The sequence below is a fragment of the Mya arenaria genome, chromosome 11 (genome assembly GCF_026914265.1).
Source record: "Mya arenaria isolate MELC-2E11 chromosome 11, ASM2691426v1".
NCBI classification, from domain to species: Eukaryota; Metazoa; Mollusca; class Bivalvia; order Myida; family Myidae; genus Mya; species Mya arenaria.
The window spans coordinates 69,406,276-69,425,695 of NC_069132.1; the positions used below are offsets into that span (position 1 = coordinate 69,406,276).

The 19,420-nt window shown below is 34.0% G+C and overlaps 2 protein-coding genes across 3 annotated transcripts in view; one reads left to right on the top strand and one right to left on the bottom strand.

Moving 5' to 3' along the window:
* Positions 1-19,420, top strand: part of LOC128209839 (autophagy-related protein 2 homolog B-like) — a 79,467-nt gene that overhangs the window by 8,560 nt on the left and 51,487 nt on the right. For both annotated transcript variants that reach the window (XM_052914079.1, XM_052914080.1), the window contains exons 11-12: positions 1,214-1,472; positions 2,004-2,154. In XM_052914079.1, coding sequence (XP_052770039.1) covers positions 1,214-1,472; positions 2,004-2,154 — 410 coding nt within the window. The remainder of the gene's footprint in view (positions 1-1,213; positions 1,473-2,003; positions 2,155-19,420) is intronic.
* Positions 13,461-19,287, bottom strand: LOC128209841 (uncharacterized). Its single transcript, XM_052914083.1, has 2 exons — positions 18,973-19,287; positions 13,461-18,140 (listed from the first exon to the last, which is right to left on the bottom strand). Exon 2 carries the CDS (start codon positions 18,137-18,139, stop codon positions 15,470-15,472), a length of 2,670 nt encoding a protein of 889 aa, XP_052770043.1. The 5' UTR covers position 18,140; positions 18,973-19,287; the 3' UTR covers positions 13,461-15,469.

Sequence of the window (19,420 nt, forward strand, 5' to 3'; positions counted from 1 at the left end):
GACGCAGCGCATATATATATATAGCCCGGAATTAACATAACTGGGTTTTCCCATGCCAATACAAATAAAAGGTGAATTTCGAGCTATTGAAATTCATGTAAAAGGCAACATGTTTTGATGAAACACTTTACATCAATACCATTTGACTATAGTGCTCTTGCTCAGACTGCTGACATCATGCATATAAACCAATACCCTATTGTATAATTTAGGTAAACACACCAGCTTCATTGTTTGTAGGGAGAAACTGACATGCATATACACCATACCCTATTGTATAATTTAGGTAACACACCATCTTTGTTGTTTGTAGAGAGAAACTGACATGCATATAAACCAATACCCTATTGTATAATTTAGGTTACACACCATCTTCGTTGTTTGTAGAGAGAAACTGACATGCATATAAACCAATACCCTGTTGTATAATTTAGGTTACACACCATCTTCGTTGTTTACAGAGAGAAACTGACATGCATATAAACCAATACCCTATTGTATAATTTAGGTTACACACCATCTTCGTTGTTTGTAGAGAGAAACTGACATGCATATACACCAATTCCCTATTGTATAATTTAGGTTACACACCATCTTCGTTGTTTGTAGAGAGAAACTGACATGCATATACACCAATTCCCTATTGTATAATTTAGGTAACACACCATCTTCGTTGTTTGTAGAGAGAAACTGACATGCATATACACCAATTCCCTATTGTATAATTTAGGTTACACACCATCTTCGTTGTTTGTAGAGAGAAACTGACATGCATATACACCAATTCCCTATTGTATAATTTAGGTAACACACCATCTTCGTTGTTTGTAGAGAGAAACTGACATGCATATAAACCAATACCCTGTTGTATAATTTAGGTTACACACCATCTTCGTTGTTCACAGAGAGAAACCGACATGCATATAAACCAATACCCTGTTGTATAATAACACACCATCTTCGTTGTTTATAGTGTGCAACTGACATGCATATAAACCAATACCCTATTGTATAATTTAGGTTACACACCATCTTTGTCGTGTATAGAGTGAAACACCTTGGCAATTTCAGTCCATAACAACCTTAATGTATGCCAGTATTCAATGCCACTTGCGCAAAATAGCTTTTAATGCTCACTCAGTGAAATATGTTGCTATCTTTCCCCAAAACAAAGTTGCATGTATGTCTTATGATGGTTTATATAATTATGAAGATGGGATGGCAGGAGGGGCAAGATATCATGAGGATCCAAATGCTGATCTCAGCCACTACCATGTGAGGGTGGGTTTCATTTCCCTGACCCTTCTTCACACCACCCCGGGCCCGCCCACTGACCAACCTGCCCTCGACGGAATGAAGGAGGTCGCCACAACATTCTTCCAGCGGGTTGCCGGGGTAACTGCAGCAGGCATGTCTGATCTGAAGGAGATACGGGAACAAATGACTGCTCTGCTGCACTTTGATCATCTCAGGTTTGCTTGATATTAAGTTTAAACTTATTTATTTTTTTACAACGATTGTGGAACAAGTTATTAAAACATAAGTGAGAGTGAGAGTGAGGTCTTTTGTTGTTGAGGAAACTGGAGTATCTGGAGGAATCCCACGTGTCCAGGTTGATGACCATAAACCAAACTCCAAAGCTGGGAATGGAACCTGGGTCGCCTGGGTGAGCAGTGAGTTTGATTACCACTGCGCTTACCTGACAGCCATCATAAGGCATTCAAACAATATTCTTATAACTTGTTCATATACTGAGTTATTTTTTTAAATCATTCATCAGTCTATTCAAAGCTTGTTAATTTTCAAATAAATTAAAGAGGTACAAAATAATGCTATAACTTTGGTCCAGTTGACCATAACTCAAAATGGTGTTAAGTCTATTAAGGTCAAATTTGTCAAGAATACATACCCTCATACCATCCAGAGATATTTGCAAATACTATTAGTTCCAGTACATTATATAAAAGTCTCTTCTCTTATCATACACATATCTAATGTGACAGACTGCTGGGTCGCCCGTTAACTGTGGAGTGTACGCAGAAGTCTGCCCTTCGCCAGGTTAGCACGAGCGTGCATGTGTCACTCGGAGTTGCTGAGGTCGTGGAGACCCTGTATGGCCCGCGTGACCAGAAGCCTGCGCACCAACACAGTGAGGTGAGTCCAATTTCAAACTCTGGTCTTGTGTGGATGAAATAATGTTCATTCTCCATTCTCTTGTTGTCACTAAATTTGAAAGCTACACTCTCACAGATTGTCAGTTTTTACCCTTTTTAAATTTGTTGTCTCAGAATCAACTGATTTGGGCATCAATGCCTTCAATTCAGACATAATAAGATAACTCACAACAGAACAAATCTCAATTGTTTGGTTAACTGCCAAAAAAAATATTTTTTTGTAAATGATTAGTGATGCTTTTAGCCATAAAACATCATTTTTTGAATGTAAATCTGATCAACTGCAAGCTGATATTTTGTCAGCTATCATATATCACTGGTTAACCAACATTTTTGCACAAATTGGCTCATTCAAACACAGAAAAAAGTTGTCATAACAATCAATCTGTGAGGGTGCAGCTTTAATGTTTTTTATCTAGTTTATAGTTTGTTACAACGTTTATGGCCACATATTCTATGGGCATATTTATCTCAGATAAGTTTGATTATTAAGTTGTTGTATATTTTGTAATTGAGCCTAAGCCTTTCAGATTGGGAATAGTGTGCCATTTTAACTAAAATAGAAATGAACAAGAATGCTTTAAAGATTAGACAAAAAAGGAATAAGTTATTAAGTTTGTTACTTTAAAATCACTTTAACTTGTCCATACAGAAACAGTTTGAGGATCCAATTATTTTCATTTAAAAAAATAAATAAAAAGTTATATGTTTTAGCATTATGAATTGGGCTGAATTTTAGCCACATATTGGCTGGTTGTATAACACTTCAACAAGTTTTCCACAGGTTATCTAGCTAGATGACTCACCAAAGCGATTTGATTGGTTTGTAGTTTCTATAAGATGAATATTGACCAATCACTGAAAAACTTTGACAAACCAAAACTTTTTATTGGAAGCCACTGGATAACCAGTCCTTTGCACTTTAAACTGTAGAGTTGTGTCCCTTTAATTGTGAGTGTTGACTAAATAAATCTTGTCCAATCCCATATTGGATCATTTCTTATTCAGTCTTTTACGAACTTGTTTATTAGTAAGAGTTGAAATGAACGGAAATAGCTTCATGCTTGACCACAAAGTTCGGGTATTAAGATACTTCCATTTGAAAATAAACTTTTCAAAGCATACTTGTCAATCAGCTAATAAAAGCCTGATCATAATTGCCTTTTGTGCAACATACGGACAGTCAAGTTGTTCCACCCAAAAGGTGATTTTGATCAATTTTTGGCTCTTCAAAGGGTGTAATTTAAGGCTCTGATTTGATTGGCTGGTTGATATGAAACGAATGCTAACTGTACATGTATGGATCTTTTGCGGGTGTATGAGTCAGCCCCTTAGTAATAAATTCCATGTTAACCTTATACGTAAAAGAATACTCTCATACGTTGACGGGTGGTAGTCAGCTATCTTTAATGATTGCAGATGATTGACAGGCTAAAGATGTTACACTTGATTCAGATTCACTGTGTGTATTTGGGCTCATTCAATGCTCCAAAACCTTCAAATGCTAAGTTCATTTGATAATAGAAGTATTTGGTGAGTATTGATTAAGTACCCTGGTACCATGAGCAAGTATTGATTAAGTACTCTTGTACCATGGGCAAGTATTGATTAAGTACTCTTGTACCATGGGCATATCAATTTGAAGTCGTCAATAAAACATTTACCAGTTGTTGGGTTGGCCCATTCACTTCTCACCAAGGCTCTCCGGGTTCCATTCCATGCCATGTCTTATCCGAGTTTGATTTGTTGTCATCAAGCTGGATTGGGTTTCTCCAGGCAGACTGTGCTGGTCCCCAAAACATAAGAACACACTTTCACGCAACACGCCAATGAGTGTGACTAAGCATAATTATATAAATATGTTCATGTACAGTCGAAACCTGTTGGTTCAAAATCGTTTGGCTCAAAATCCTCATTGGCTCGAACTAGATGTACAGGAATGATTTCTTAAAACTGAAGGTAAAGGTTTCTGCTTGGCTCGAATTTTCCAGGGCTCAAGGTATTTTCGCCAGTCCCTGGGAGTTCGGGCGAATGGTGATAGACTGTTTAACATAAAAAAGCTAAAAAAACTAAAACACTTAGACCAATCTCAATGTAATCTATATACACCGTTAAACACAAAAACAGTTCTAAAGAAAAACCAGGGGTTAATTTGGATAAAAACTAAATAAATATTCTTGAAGTTCAGCCCAAGGGAGTTTAAAACAGTGATAATCTTAACAGGCTCATAATTTAATAGTTGGCAAAATGAACACAAAAACACTTGCAATTTCTGCACTGATGAATTGTTGGCTGAGCTTGCTTTAAATTCGAATTTCACATAGGCAGGCATTCTGTTACAATGACTCAGGCTTTGCAGCATTTCGTCTTGTTCCTACTTTTCTTAAAGACTTCCTTCTTTCTTCAATTTTTTGTCACAACCTATTATTCCTACTTTTTAATCAAAAAAGCTGATACCGTAAATGACTGGATATTAGACGCCCTTTTTCCCCTCAGATTTTGATGCAAAAAAATGCCAATTTTTTTAACTTTTTTTCTGAGGTCGATTTCAAGCCGAGAGTTTGTTTAGATTTATGTAGAAAGGGATGTTACTCGTGTCATATTGGTCGAGTATATACGAGTTAAAACAGCAGTTGAAGATCGGGATACGGTATATCGTAAGACATTTTTAATTTAAACACAAATATTTTTCGATTAAAATTATTCAATATTATTTTGAATAATAAATTGAATTGAACAAAATTAAACTTGCATATAAAAGGGCACTGTCAAAATATTTTTTGTCAGTTGTACGAGAAGGTGTGAAAAACTTGACTGCCTTTAACCTGTTTAACATACCAAAACTGTTGCAATAATGGTCTTGTTTTTTTCACACTTTGTCACATTCTTTATTCTTTTCTGTAGGTGTTGACATTTTGAGAACAAACCCGTACAATATAAGGTTTTTGCATAACTTAACTTTTCATTCTTGACAGTTTATCATTGTATGGTTTTAAAGATAACCATCGCCATTTTCACAAAAAAAGTTTTTTTGTCACTGTCAACAAACATGGTGGCCGAGAATGTCAGACGATTTGACATCTTTTCTATGCGTCTTTTAACCAATAACATAGATTAAAAGTTTTTTTCTTGGACTTTTCACAGATTTTTTTCCCTGCGTCTAACACCCCCTATCGTCTTATACCCAGTCATTTACGGTATATAAGTCAGTGATAATTTTATTGTTATGTTTCAATTAACAAAAACAGTCTTGAGCTGTCCAGTGGCATAAAATTCTCAACATTTTTTTAAGCTAAGTTTCATCAAACTTTTACTGAAGTAGATTAAAGAAATGAAAATTGATTTGATATTGAAAATTGTGAGGAAACACAATTTTAAATTGATGGGAAAAATTCTGTATTTTCCTACTTTTCTCGTAAAACAAAATTTGATCCTGTTTTATATCTAATATTTTGTCAAAACAGCTACTTCTTTCCTATTTTTCTATTAACTGAGATACAGATAAAAATACTGACCTATTTTTAAACTTACTGGGATTTCCGTAATAGAAAACCCCAGTGAATTTCCAATTGGGAAAATGCGCTTAAAAAGCTACAAAAAGATGCATGAGTTGGAAGCAATGTTATATATCAGTAAGTAAGTTTCAATTCATGGAAAACAACGATATTAATTTTAAGGGAAGAGCAGGCCGAGCGAGTGATATGGAAAAATTTCTTACTCATTAAGATTTTACACATTATTTTCTTCCTGACTTAAATCATAATGTGTTATAACCAGGCAGAACACTTAGTAAAGACGTCACGATTGAGAGTTGTAAAACCACACTTCTCAACAATGAAGAGGTGTACTTATTTGATGCTGATACACGCTTTCATTGGCTGAAAATGTAGGTTATAACCAAATTTCATATGCACTTATTTTAACAAACACTGGGCCGATTGTTAAGAATTTTGTTAAAGTTAACAACGTGATTCTTGATTAACTTTTAATTGTGAAAAATTTGATGATGTGCTAGCATTTAAAAAAAAATCAACTAGCTCGGATGAAACAGTTGTCTCCAATATTGTTAGAAATACAGCAGATCACAAATGTATCAATCAAACTTCCAGAGCAGATAAGATTTGAAAGTTAACAACGATGACGATGACGTTATCAATGTTGTAAACTTGAACCAAGTTCTGAACAATCAGCCAAATGTTTAAATGTTTACTTGCTAAACATCAAAAGGCTACAAATATTTAGTTCTGACATCCAGTTCATGTTCCAAACAAACCATATTGCTATCTTTAGTTTTCTTTCAAGGATGGATCAAAGCATTCATTGAAATACAGCTGTCAAATGTACAAGCCTAAATTCTAATTTAAAGGGACTAGACACCAGATGATACACTTGCAAGAAAAAACCCAAAAAACTTCCTTAATGATTTAGATTTTACACGATATGTTCTATATCATAATTTTGGTGTTCAAAACCGAAATGTCTAGACTAAAGATATATAACTTATTGAAGCAATCATTTATCAGCTATTTTGTTTTTTTATTGAATTTTACCATATATAATGGAAATGCATTTCATACTTTTGGTCTTCTAACAAACATGACTTTAAAACTGTAAAATTGTTGAAAATGTTTATTCAAGTATATGGTCAAATTTATGGATTATTAATACATGTTTATAACAATGTAGGCTCGTGATTTGGTATAAATCAAACATCATAAAAATAGAAGGCTTTCTGTTTGTTTATTTTGATGATATCACGTTTAAATTGAGAACTTTCTGAATCTTATGCGTAAAAAAAAAGACATTTTGTTTGTTAAGTGAGATGATATCAAGTTAAAATATAGAACTTTCTGAACATTGAAATTACTGATACCAATATCTTTAAGTCATAGCGAAACGATTCAAACTACAATACTATTGAAATAGCGAGGTTTAATATTTTACGTTTTGACTTAACGTTCTTTCTCAAATAAAACATGATGCATATGGGAGCCCAGCTCTCAACTTGGTCACTTTTCAGACACTGTTTGTCAAAGGTGGTCAAAGTAATCTATTTGATTATACAACCAAATCCTGTTATTTATTGCGGATGCATAATCCCTTTAGTGGTCAATTGAATGGTTGAATAAAAACCAGCCCCGCCTTAATTTAAATCTGATGTCACCCTTCTTAGTCATCAAAATATCCCAATTGTTACAATACCTCTTGTGTTTTATTTGCTTTTGAATATTGAAAAACAGTTTATGCACGTATTACTGTATGTATTCTTATTTAATATCCTGTTAGCAGTATTTGCTCTGGTTAAAGGATATAACTTTTAAGTTAAGCTTCAAATCATTTAATCTTTTAAAGGGGCACATTATAGGTTGGTGCCATTTTTTTATATTTAAATTTTAATGCATTATTATGTTTAACTTGTTTCACTTTAATGATCAAACAGAAAAAAACAACATTTTACAGATGTAAGTGATATTTTGGTGCCTTTTTAGCTCGACTATTTGAAGAATAGGTGGGCTATACTACTCGCCCCAGCGTCGGCGTCCGGTTAAAGTTTTAGGGCAAGTTGGGATTTTCACTTATAATCCAATACCCTACATTCAATTGACTTAATACTTCACACAGATGTTCAGAGCCATCCCATAATGAGGTTAGATAAGTCCATATTATCTTTTATACAAATTATGGCCCCTGATTGACTATGGAACTTAGGTTAAAGTTTTAGGGCAGATTGGGATATTGTTTAATAACTTCTATACCCTTCATTCAATTGACTTAATACTTCACACAATTGTTCAGGACCATCACTCAATGAGGTTACATAACTCCATATCCTTAATACAAGTTATGGCCCCTGATTGACTTAGGTTAAAGTTTTAGGCAAGTAAAAGTTAAGGGTGAGTTGGGATTTTAATAAAAATAACTACTAAACTGTTCTTTAAATGCACTTAATAAAATTCAAAATTATTTATGACCATCTTACAACAAGAAACATAACTCCTTTTTAAGCCTAAATACAAGTTATGGCCCTTGATTTTTTTAATTTTTTTTTTTTGAAATTTCCTTTGAAAGGCATATTTGTATATTCATTACCACATTTTCATAATGGGAAATCAAGTTATTTGAATGACTTGCATCATTCTTTGGGCGGGCTGGTGGGAGGGCAGCATCAAAGTCACCTTATGTATCAAATAATTTTAGTTAGGTTTGACATAAAGAGACCAAACTTGGTATTATTACATTGTTATTGTATTCTAAGTCAAAGCGGCGTAGTCGAGCGCGCTGTCTTACAACGGCTCATGTTTATTTGGTTTTAACTGGTTGATTTGAGGCCATGAAGCCTAAAAAATCATTTACAAAAGATATTTATTTTTTTCATCTGTTCACCAAATGCTCTATCTTCCCTTGATCTGAGTGTCAAATGAGTTTAACATAATAATGTTATAAAATAGAAAACAATAAAAATGCTTTAACTTATAATGTGTCCCTTTAATACGGCCGTGACATATAGCTTTGTTATTGTAATTGTTATGAAACTGTCTTCCCTACATCTACACATATGAAAGTTGATATTTCTAAATGAAAAATAGTAAAAAACTGGCTAAAGAGAAAACAAAGCAAAATGTCAGCAGGTGTTCATAAACATCTGGCCCCAATTTCTCTAAACTTCTTAAGCTTAATAGGCTTAAGTCGCTTATTTCAATTAGCCAAAATACATACTGAAAATGGATTTTGATAAATTAAAAATGGTTTATTCTGATAATCATACAGATTATTCTTACATAATTTCTAAAAGAAGTGAATAAAACACATTTAATAGAATAACAAAAATAGTGAGATTAGCTTAATCCTGTTATAAGGGACTTAAGAAGTTTCGAGAAATTGGGGCCTGAAGTCATTTCTTATCTTATGCACCAGTCAATTGTAACCACGCCCCCCCCCCCCCTTTGACTTTTGGTCCAACCAAGCCCGGGTAAAATTCCCGCCCTGCAGAGATGAACTGCTGGTAAAATGCCCCTGCACCCCAGGGACCCTAGGTAAGGACCATACCCCGCTATTTTTGGCAGGAAGACAAAACCACCTGAAAGGTAAAAACACAGCCCATTTACCCCGCTATCCCCCCGGACCTGGGGGGGGGGCGTGGTTACAATTGTCTGGTGCATTAAGTCGAGTTCTTTAAAATTTCATAGCCAAATTAAAGGAAAAGTACAAGTGATTTTAGAATAATAGTATGAATGTTCAATAAAATCATTGAAAATAAAGTAATTCAGATTTTATTAAGTTATTATATCGAATGACCAGCGAGATACTTAATTTAGGAAACAACTTAAGGTAGTTAGGAACTGACTTAAGATCTTTAAGAATGCTTGCCCTGCATATATGATGTTTGAAATTTTAAGAATGCTTGCCCTGCATATATGATGTTTGAAATTTTAAGAATGCTTGCCCTGCATATATGATGTTTGAAATTTTAAGAATGCTTGCCCTGCATATATGATGTTTGAAATTTTAAGAATGCTTGCCCTGCATATATGATGTTTGAAATTTTAAGAATGCTTGCCCTGCATATATGATGTTTGAAATTTTGTATCAAGATAAAAAAACAACAACATTGTTTAAATGTGTTTGTAGTTGAATGGAGCACTTGGCTCGATCAACAAGGACTTTATCATTTCCATTTGTATTAAGTATAACATCCATTGTGCGCCCAGCCTTTGTTACACATTATTATGTAAAAGATATTTGTGTTCTTATTTCGATTTACTTCCAAAGTAGTGATCTTTACATCTGTCTGTATAGGTAATTGCCGTATCATGTATCATGTAATTGCCGTATCATGTAATACTAAGTTGTGCGACAGTCGAGACTGTTCTGTTTTTTGCTACAGGTTAAAGCTGCACTCGCACAGATTGTTTGTTTTGACAACTTTTTTATTTTTTGTATTGGAACGAGCCATTTCTTGCGTAAATGTCTGAAAACCAGTGATATAAGACTGCTGACAAAAGAGCAGATCACAGTATTTATGTCTTTATTTCGAAAATTGATGTTAAAAAATGGTTAAAAGTGTTTCTAACCATTTAAGAAAAATGAAATCTTCGCCACTTTTTCCAAACAATTGACATATGTTCTGTTGTGAGTTATCTTATATGACTGAATTGAAGGCATTGATGACAAAATCAGCAGGTTTTGTGACCATTTTTTTTTAAAAGATAAAAATTGTCAATCTGTGAGAGTGCAGCTTTAAACTAATGCATAGGCTTAATTACAAAATGCAGCCTTGGGCAAATATCTTAAGCTGTTTTACTAAGTAAATTTGCCAAAAAAAGTGTATGATGTCAACGTTAATGAATTATTCAGTGTATTTTATACTAGTGTACTGAACATATACAATAGGTTGTCAACAGCGAACCTTTCTATAATTTATGGATAGTGAGTCTCATTTTCCAAGTGCACAATACTGAAATAAGTCTTCTTGGTGACACTGATATTAACAGAGAGAAATTTAGTTTCGTAAAAATCACGGGGCTGTATGAATAATGATCAGAGTCGATTTAAGTCGTGAATTGAAATCATCTTAGCATCAAAGTTTTATTACTTGAAGCCAGTATTAAAACTGTACTCAAAGTTGTGGAAATAAAATTAACTGCCATATGTTATGTCAAAACAAATATCAGAGAATTGAAGTTATGCTTAAAATTCTTTATTAAAACAGCACTCGGTATGTTAAATAAACACAGAAATTTACTGGTAACTTTAATAATGAACCCTAAAGGATCTAATTGCAAGCATTTCTGTTTTCATTTCCATAGTCATATTCTCTTGAAATGTTGAAGTTGTTTTCATTTTTATGGTAATATCAATGTTGTATTTTTTGTAAAAAAGACAAACAGTATAATAATTGCTTTCATAAGAAAGATAAATGTTCTGCAGGTGATCTTTTAACATTAAAACCAACAAATATTTGTGATAGATAATAGATTTCCAAAGATATTTCAATTACAATATGTTAATTACATGCATAATTATTTGTAAAGATCTTCCCAGATTTGATTGCAAGTTCATCCTTTTGTGGTGGTGGTAAGTCCGGCCCGCTCGTGTGGCTAACTTGTGCGTGTGAGGGCATATATCCGTACTGTAATCATATCCTCAACAGATACCATTTCGATTAATCAGACATTGTCAGATGTTTACAATCCTTACATCAACAAATAACATGAATATTGTCACAGTGTGTTAATACATGGTTGTCGTTTGCTTTAAATTCAGTTTTAGGGGGTTTTTTACCATTTTTTTAGATATCTTGAAATGCATGATGGTTACATATAAATGAATGGCATTGCATGTAATGAAATATAAATACTTGGGGGGGGGGGGATTCAATGAAATTCATGTACATGACTCAGATAACATTTGTAGTTATGCAGAAAATAATAAATACCTTAGGTGCCTAATATTCATTAAGCATATTATTCGAAATTTTCAACTTAGTGAAAAACTATTTTTTTCTAAGTTTATAAAAACAAAACTAACACTGTTTTTACCAAAAAATATGAACATAAGAAAAAACATGATCCAAGTGATAAAGGCATATGATTACATTCAATAAAAAGCTTTTATTAATACAGCCTAAGATATATTTCAAACTATTTGATGATCAGATGACAATTTGTTTCATTGGAGAATAGCTTTTTTGAAATGTTTTGATTTTTTGGTTAACTTTTTATTGCATTAACACATTTTCAGTTAGGCCTTAAGAAAAATCCCTATGTTTAGGGCAACTCAAGCCTTACCTTGGCCCTGGATTTTTTTTTGACCGTAGATGATTTTTTGTAGTTTATTGACTATTTATGTTGATTACAGTTAAAAACATACATTATCAATTTTTTTCATTCTCAACAACCCAAATGTCATGCTAAGCATTCGCGACTTGTTTTCCAGTGTCGACTTGACTTCAAACAAAAACAAAAGAACCCTTGCCTTAATAGCAACCAATAAATGTTAATGCCAATTTTAATCCATTATCATAACTCATTAAACTTAAATGATCCCCCCCCCCCCCCCCCCCCGCCGGAGTTTGAGCGGGTGGGCTAGGTCAAATCTAAGGAAAAATATTCATTTTTCCTCACACAAATGGAATAGTTTCTGTTGATCAGATTATTAGTATGAACAATATCTCTGATAAGTATAAAATGGGTCTGTTTGGTTAAAAATATTAGGTCACTAGCTCAAATCCTAGGTCTGCAAGTTGCATCGTCAAATAAAAAATCCAGCTTTAATGTGGCGTTGCCGCATTGGCGTCTTGTTGTTTAATTAATAGCAACATGGCCATAAATTCCTCAGGGCCAAACTATCATTAATACTTTTTTCATTGTACCACAATCATATGTTTTTGATTTGCTCATTAAAGTCAAAGTGAGTTAATCATAAAAAACATTTTGGCTTCAACCCATATTGTGCACCTTTAAACTCGGATATATTTTTTGGCCTTGTGAAGAAATGTAATACCTACTTGATACATTGGGTATATGTTCCTTACATGTCCAATTAGCCCCAATGGAAGGTGCAAATTTAAACGTAATAAATAAGTATTTTCATGGATGTAAACCCGAGACTATTTACCATGCAATACATCAAATAGAGATTTGTAATTTGAGTAATTAACATAGTGTATGGAATTGAAAGTATCGATTATGAAACAGTGAAAGTCAAGCAAAGATATGACCCAGGTAATAGCCATGTTCAAGTTTGCCTGCTTCGAACAGTTTGGTAACAGACCACCATGGATGTTTTTTATGCTATTTTGGCTGTGAAGAATGTTCATTGCTTCTGTTTGCAAATGGACTGAGCATTTCAAGGTTTTAAAGCATTGAAAAGTAGCTCTTTTAATTCTGCCCCCTATCAATGATTATCTGCTGAAGGATTTTAATTTGCGACCACATGCAAAGATTGTCAGTAATGGGTGTACATACAGTATAAGTACATGTAACATATAATCTCTTAGCTTGAACAAAAAGTGGAGATATTTTTGGGTGTGCCACGGATATCATAAGCAGTCCACATCAGGCACAGCCGCAAATACAATTGCGGTGCGGTAACATCAAACGAGACTGTAAACGTGTTTTAAAAAAGGCTAGTTCTAGTTTGGGCGGTGGTATAACATAACATTGACATCAGTGCATAATGGCGATGTTAACATGCTTTGTTTAATAGATCGGCAGGCACGTTTTGCTTAGTTTATATATAATCAATGTTAAAAAGGTGTCACTATTTATAACTCATAACAAGAAAAATATACAAAATATTTATTTCTCATAGTAAACATTATATCTATAAACATTTCATGAACAATATAAAAAATAACAAAGACAATATAAAGAATTACTTTAACAGGATATATTATCATTTTCACAACCATTAATAGAGTTATATTTCAACAAATAACAATAGTACAAGGTACATACATGTAGCACATCTGACATTCGTTGAGATAAAACAGGATACTGTTCAGAATTCTGTTAAAGCTAACAAAAATGTTAACTTCATCATTGTTAACTTTAAGTCCTTGCTGCTCTGGAAGTTTAATGGATACATTAATTGTGATCCGCTGTATTTCAGGCAACATATGAGAAAACAGTTTCAGCTGTACTTGTTTATAATTAAATAATTGAATTTGTGAGCACATGAACAAATATTTTACGTTTAAAAGTTAACAGTGATGCTGTTAATCGTGTTGTTAACTTTAACAAAGTTCTGAACTATTAGCCCAATATGTATTATTTATGAAATTTACACCTCTGTTTTATGGAATGTAAAATATAATCGTTCTTAGCTGTTCAGTGATACATTTACAAATGAATGATTTCATTTATATTATGCGCTTTTAGAAATTCAAAAACAGCTGAGAAATATTATGTTCTATAATTGCCAAATACTTTGCCTAATATAAAAGATATATAGATCTGTATCTAGGAGTTGTATTTTGAAACTTGTAAGTTTTTTTCCCAAAAGTGATGCATGTTTCAACTAATACAAGCTTAATGTAGTTGCTGAAATGTGAACCAAACTTGGCACTAATGTTAACTAGACAAATGCTTTTGAACAAGATCAACTGGTTCAAAACATCCTAACTAAACAAGCTAAACATTACCATGAACAAAGGAATATTATCATTTAACATGAAACTTGTAAATAGCTTTTGATATAGGGCAATACACATGCAGCCTTTTAGAAAAATGAGCTGTTTAAAATAAATAAATAGACCATTTAACCAACCTTGGATGGTAATAATTGCTTATACATAAAGTGTATTGAGTAAAAATCTTCTTCTAAAAATTCAGTTATATAATTCAATGCAATAACTGCTTAACTTCGTTCTAAATGTGTTTGTGTTAAATGTTTTCTTAAATCTGTAAAGCTAAGGTCAGATTAAAGGAGAACAACTTAAACATCCCATTCCTATTTAGATGTTAAGTAGAAAGAAGATCACGAATACTTGAGAAAATTGTATTCAAGTACCATGCTTCAATGATTTCAAGGCTATTTGTTCACTTGTGAAGTTCCTGTGTGCGAACAAATTAAATGCATATATGTTAGGCCCCGCTCGCAGTTGACAATGATGCAAATTATATACAAAAAATTGAAAAGATTTAATAAAATAAATGAGCATGATTATATATAATAGTTAAATAATGGTATCAAGTAAAAAGGAATGTATGAATCCAGTTAAATAAAGCAACATATACGTACATATATAATTCTTTGATATGTACATAAATTATAATATATAATATCACAGCTGGTTGTGCTTGCTTTTAAAAGCCATTGTGTCAGAATTAATTAGTATGTGTGTGAAACATTTGTTAAGCAAAGTCAGTATGGCTTGAAACAAGAGTTATGCACCTCCAGTTTTCATGAACTCCGTCAAAATTGACCCATATCATTGTAAGGTTCAGAACACATTGTATTTGTGGCTGCTTATGGAGCCAAATCATTCCAGCAAACACAGACTGTCTTTTGTTCATTCCACAATAAGCTGTGTTCACAGATCTATATGTTTCTTGAATACAATTACACTTTCTGCATAGTAGCTGCATGTAAACAGAAGTCATGTTAAACTGGTATTAACATTACCATATGTCACACTTACATGCACTTAGAATAGTTCAAACTTATGTGCTACACTATTCTTGTTACCTCAAGTATCCATGTATGTTATGGAATGAGTGAATAAAGGAAACTTGACTTACATCCATCACTTATCCTACACAGTAGAACAATTGCCATCCATGCAGTGTAAACTAATACCTCGCTTCCGAATATTCATTTTTGGAGGTCTCTGGTAAGTGTTCGTTGCTTTTCTTATAACCTGTATTAACATACCCACGCCTTCCTCCCGGGGCTTGGGGTAAAGGTCTTTGGTCAAAACTGTTAGTATAATGATCTGGACTGCTTGGACTGCTTGGATATGCCCCTCCTCGATGATCAGGACCAATTGCGTATGCCCCATTTTTTGACGAAGAAGGCATTGGATTATTGTCCAAACCTTTTGTATGCAATTCTTGGTAGCTACCAGCGGATATGCGGCCTTTGTTCATATCACCATTTGATATCATTGTGATATTTATATCATCAGGTGTGGCGCCCTCTTTGTCTGGCTTCTTGGCAAACCGTTTTGCTGTGCCACCGGCTTGGGGAACATTTGCATGTGGATGCATGGTAAAAGTCATTGGCGAGGTACTTGGTGGTGCCTTCTTTTGTTTATTTGACTTCAGCAGTAGGTAAACTATGACAATGATAAGAATGATGAGAATTGCTCCTCCGGCACTGAGGCCAGCTATAAGTCCAATGTTTGCCTCTGGGGTTTGGGTTACAGCCTCAGTTGTTGTTGTCTGGACAAGTAGTGTATTAGCACTGGCACATTTTTTTGTTTCAGTCCTCAGTTGACTGTTTATTCTTAAAGCTAAGCAGAAATAAAAGTATTCCCCAGATTTTAGCTCATAAAATCTAACATTTTTGTCCTCTTTTACAATATTCTTGATGACAGGATCATTTATGTAATTTGCAGTCATGTTAATTTGATAGCCTGTAACATCAGTTTTGTCTGAAACTGTCCATGTTAGTTCTATAAAGTTTTCACTTGCTAGGACTACAAGCAACTCAAAGTCTGGTATTGGAGCTAGCGGTGGTGTGGTCGAGACAATGGTTGAAGCACTGGTTGTTGTAGTCGGTATTGGGGTTGTTGTTGCATACAGATCTGGACACTGGGGTATGGTCCCTCCACCAGTGGGACACATATCAACCTTTTGAAAATCGTCAAGCATATACTTGCCTGCAAGATTAGCTGGGGATCCACACGTTCCCACATATGCAAGGGCTGCGTCTATCTGTTGCTGCCTCGTAGGGTGGGTCAATACCCAATCAAACAGCCAAGTCAGGTCACATGTGCAGTTGAGGGGATTGCCCGTGAAGTAGAAGGTCGGCTTTGGTTGAAAATCACTGAACAAACAGGCACTTATTGTTGTCAGACGGTTTAGGGACAGGTCAAGGACTCGAAGAGTATTTCTTGGGCCAAAAAATGTCTTTTGGTTTATGGATGAAATACTGTTTGACTTAATGTGCAAATTGGATAATTTTTGGTTATTCTGAAATGTATAGTCACGTATTTCAGTGAGTCCTGTTCCTTCTAAATTCAGTTCAACAAGATTTGTCAGTGTTTCAAGTAAGGGCCAAAATTGTGTATAACTGATTCTGTTTAGATCCAGTAGCAAATGTTCCAATGAAGATTCAATTCCTTGAAATGCATCCTGCGCAAAGTTAATGACACGTGTCTGTTTGCTCATCCGTAATTCCACCAGATTTGGCATTAAGCTAAAGGCCTGATTTTCTACTGTTTGAATGTTATTGTACGAGAGATCAAGTGTATGAAGCAAACCAAGTCCAGAAAGCATTGTTTTACCCACTGAAGATAGCCCTACATCACCCAAGTTCATTGTCCGCAAAGCAGTCAGGGTTGTGAAGTTTGGGGAGATGAGACCATTGTACAGTTTAGTGTTATAACTCAGGTCTAGATGGGTAAGATTTGGAAACGTCTCTGAAGCCAAAAATCCAAGGTCTGATAGATCATCGTATTTGAGGTAAAGGTGCGTTAGTGTGCTGCTTGCTGCACCAAACGCTCCATTTTGTATAGTCTTTAATGTTGATATGTAATGTATATACAAGAATTCTAGGTTTTGTAAGCTGTGAAAGGTTTGAGCTTCAATGGTGGATACTGCAAGGTTCTTAAGGCGGAGGTCTTTGATCTTTGGTAGCTGATTCCAAGCCTGTATTGGAAGTGTCGTCATGGATGGCATGTTTTCAAGATGTAACTCTTCAACATTCTGCAGGGGGGCAAAAGCAGCGGGATTCACTGTTGTTAATCCAATGAAAGTATCAAGTATTAGTGTTACAAGATTTGGAAATGGAAAATCCGCACCTATTAGGACAAATTTTTGGTAACTTTTTAAATGCAAATACTTTAGATTTGTTAAGGTCCCGAGTGGATCTGTTGGTGGTAAGTTTGTCAAATTCCCTTCTATAAGTAGTTCCTCTAGGTATGTTTTTGAGCTGACGCTGTTAAATGCGTTAAAACTCACTGATGAAACTGGATTTGTCAGCAGATTTACTTTTTTGGTAGTTATATTTTCAAATGCATAGTCTGGAATGTTTGAAATTTTATTGCTGGCTGTACTTTCTTGAATGTAATAGGTAAAGTCTATTTCATCAAAGATGTCATTGGTTGGTGTGAAAGTTGGAATGTCTGTGAGACGCTTGTCCTGGCAATTAAGCCTACGCACCCCATTTTCAAGCCTACATTCACAGAGGTTGGATGGTACAGTTGGTGACACACATATCTCCCCACTGACATGGACTGCTTGTAGAAGCAGCGCCAACAACATTATGCTGATTTCACTCTTTGGTTGTAGCCTCATTCTGAAAACACAGAATTGAAATCTCAAAAAAAATCACAATGCTTACAATATACAATTGAAAATGAATAAGAAAAATAGAAAGGTAATTGTGTTGTAAGAAATTGAGGAGAGGACATATTTATGAAGGGTCAATTACATAGTAAGATATACAGGACAGGCAAAGAACAATTCGGATAAATCTTTAATATCCATATCAATCCCAAACTCATCTTTCAAAATAATACCTGCAAATTTATTGAATTTAGTTCATTTAAGTTTAAAATGGGACAAAAATCTTTCAAGGCAGTTAGTTTTCATATTTAGATATGATTTAAGGTGAAAAAAGGAAACCTATTTATTCTAAAAAAAAATTGTATCTAAATGTTGGCCTACCAGTGATATTAAATAAATTCAGGCATCACTGGTATAATATTATCTTCAGTTTCGTTGAAAATGTTTCAGCATCACTGAATTCAAATAATATTGCTTTATAATGGATGAAAGTATGAATGGGTCATTGAACTATGATCACATGATTCCTTTATTTTCTCTTTCCGCTAATTCTGTTTCTGATCCCGATCTATTAGTTTTGTCTGTCCCCCTATACAATAAATTTGAAGCCCAGATTTAAAATTGAATATTCATTTAAGTCATTGTAGTTCAAATATAAAAGTAAACCATTTATTTTGAGTGATACCATATAAAGTAAAGGTTGTCACAGTGTCAATGACCAGGGATATCTTGTACCATTTATAAAATGAGTAAATATCGTTCACGATATTTTCTTAAACCATTTGAATGCCTTTTGAGATCAACATATACATATTACCTTATTGAATAACTTTAAAGCTTACCTGTTCTCATTAAACAGCCATATTGTTACAATCTCTGAATATATCCAGTCCAAAACTATCAATTATTCTGTCATGTGCAGAGGAAAGGTTAAACTTATGTCACACTTAGATAGTCCCAATTTAATATTCACTTCTATGTTAACTAATTCTTGTCTTGTATCCAAGGTTGAAATTTATCTTTTAAAAACTAACTTTAATGCTTTTTTTATGTCACAATACATTTGTTTTCTTATCATGAAGGAATTTCCCAATACTGTAATCTAATAGACTGACTCATTTATTATTGACCTGTTTATCACTGGAGATGACAGTCCATTCAGGTGTGTATTGACTAAAAACGCCTGCTTTCACCTGAGGGGCCCTTATTTGGGGGAAAGAGGCACCACACAGGGAATGTTGTCAAATATTTACTATTTTAATATCTGAAAAGAAAACAAGCGCATAACTT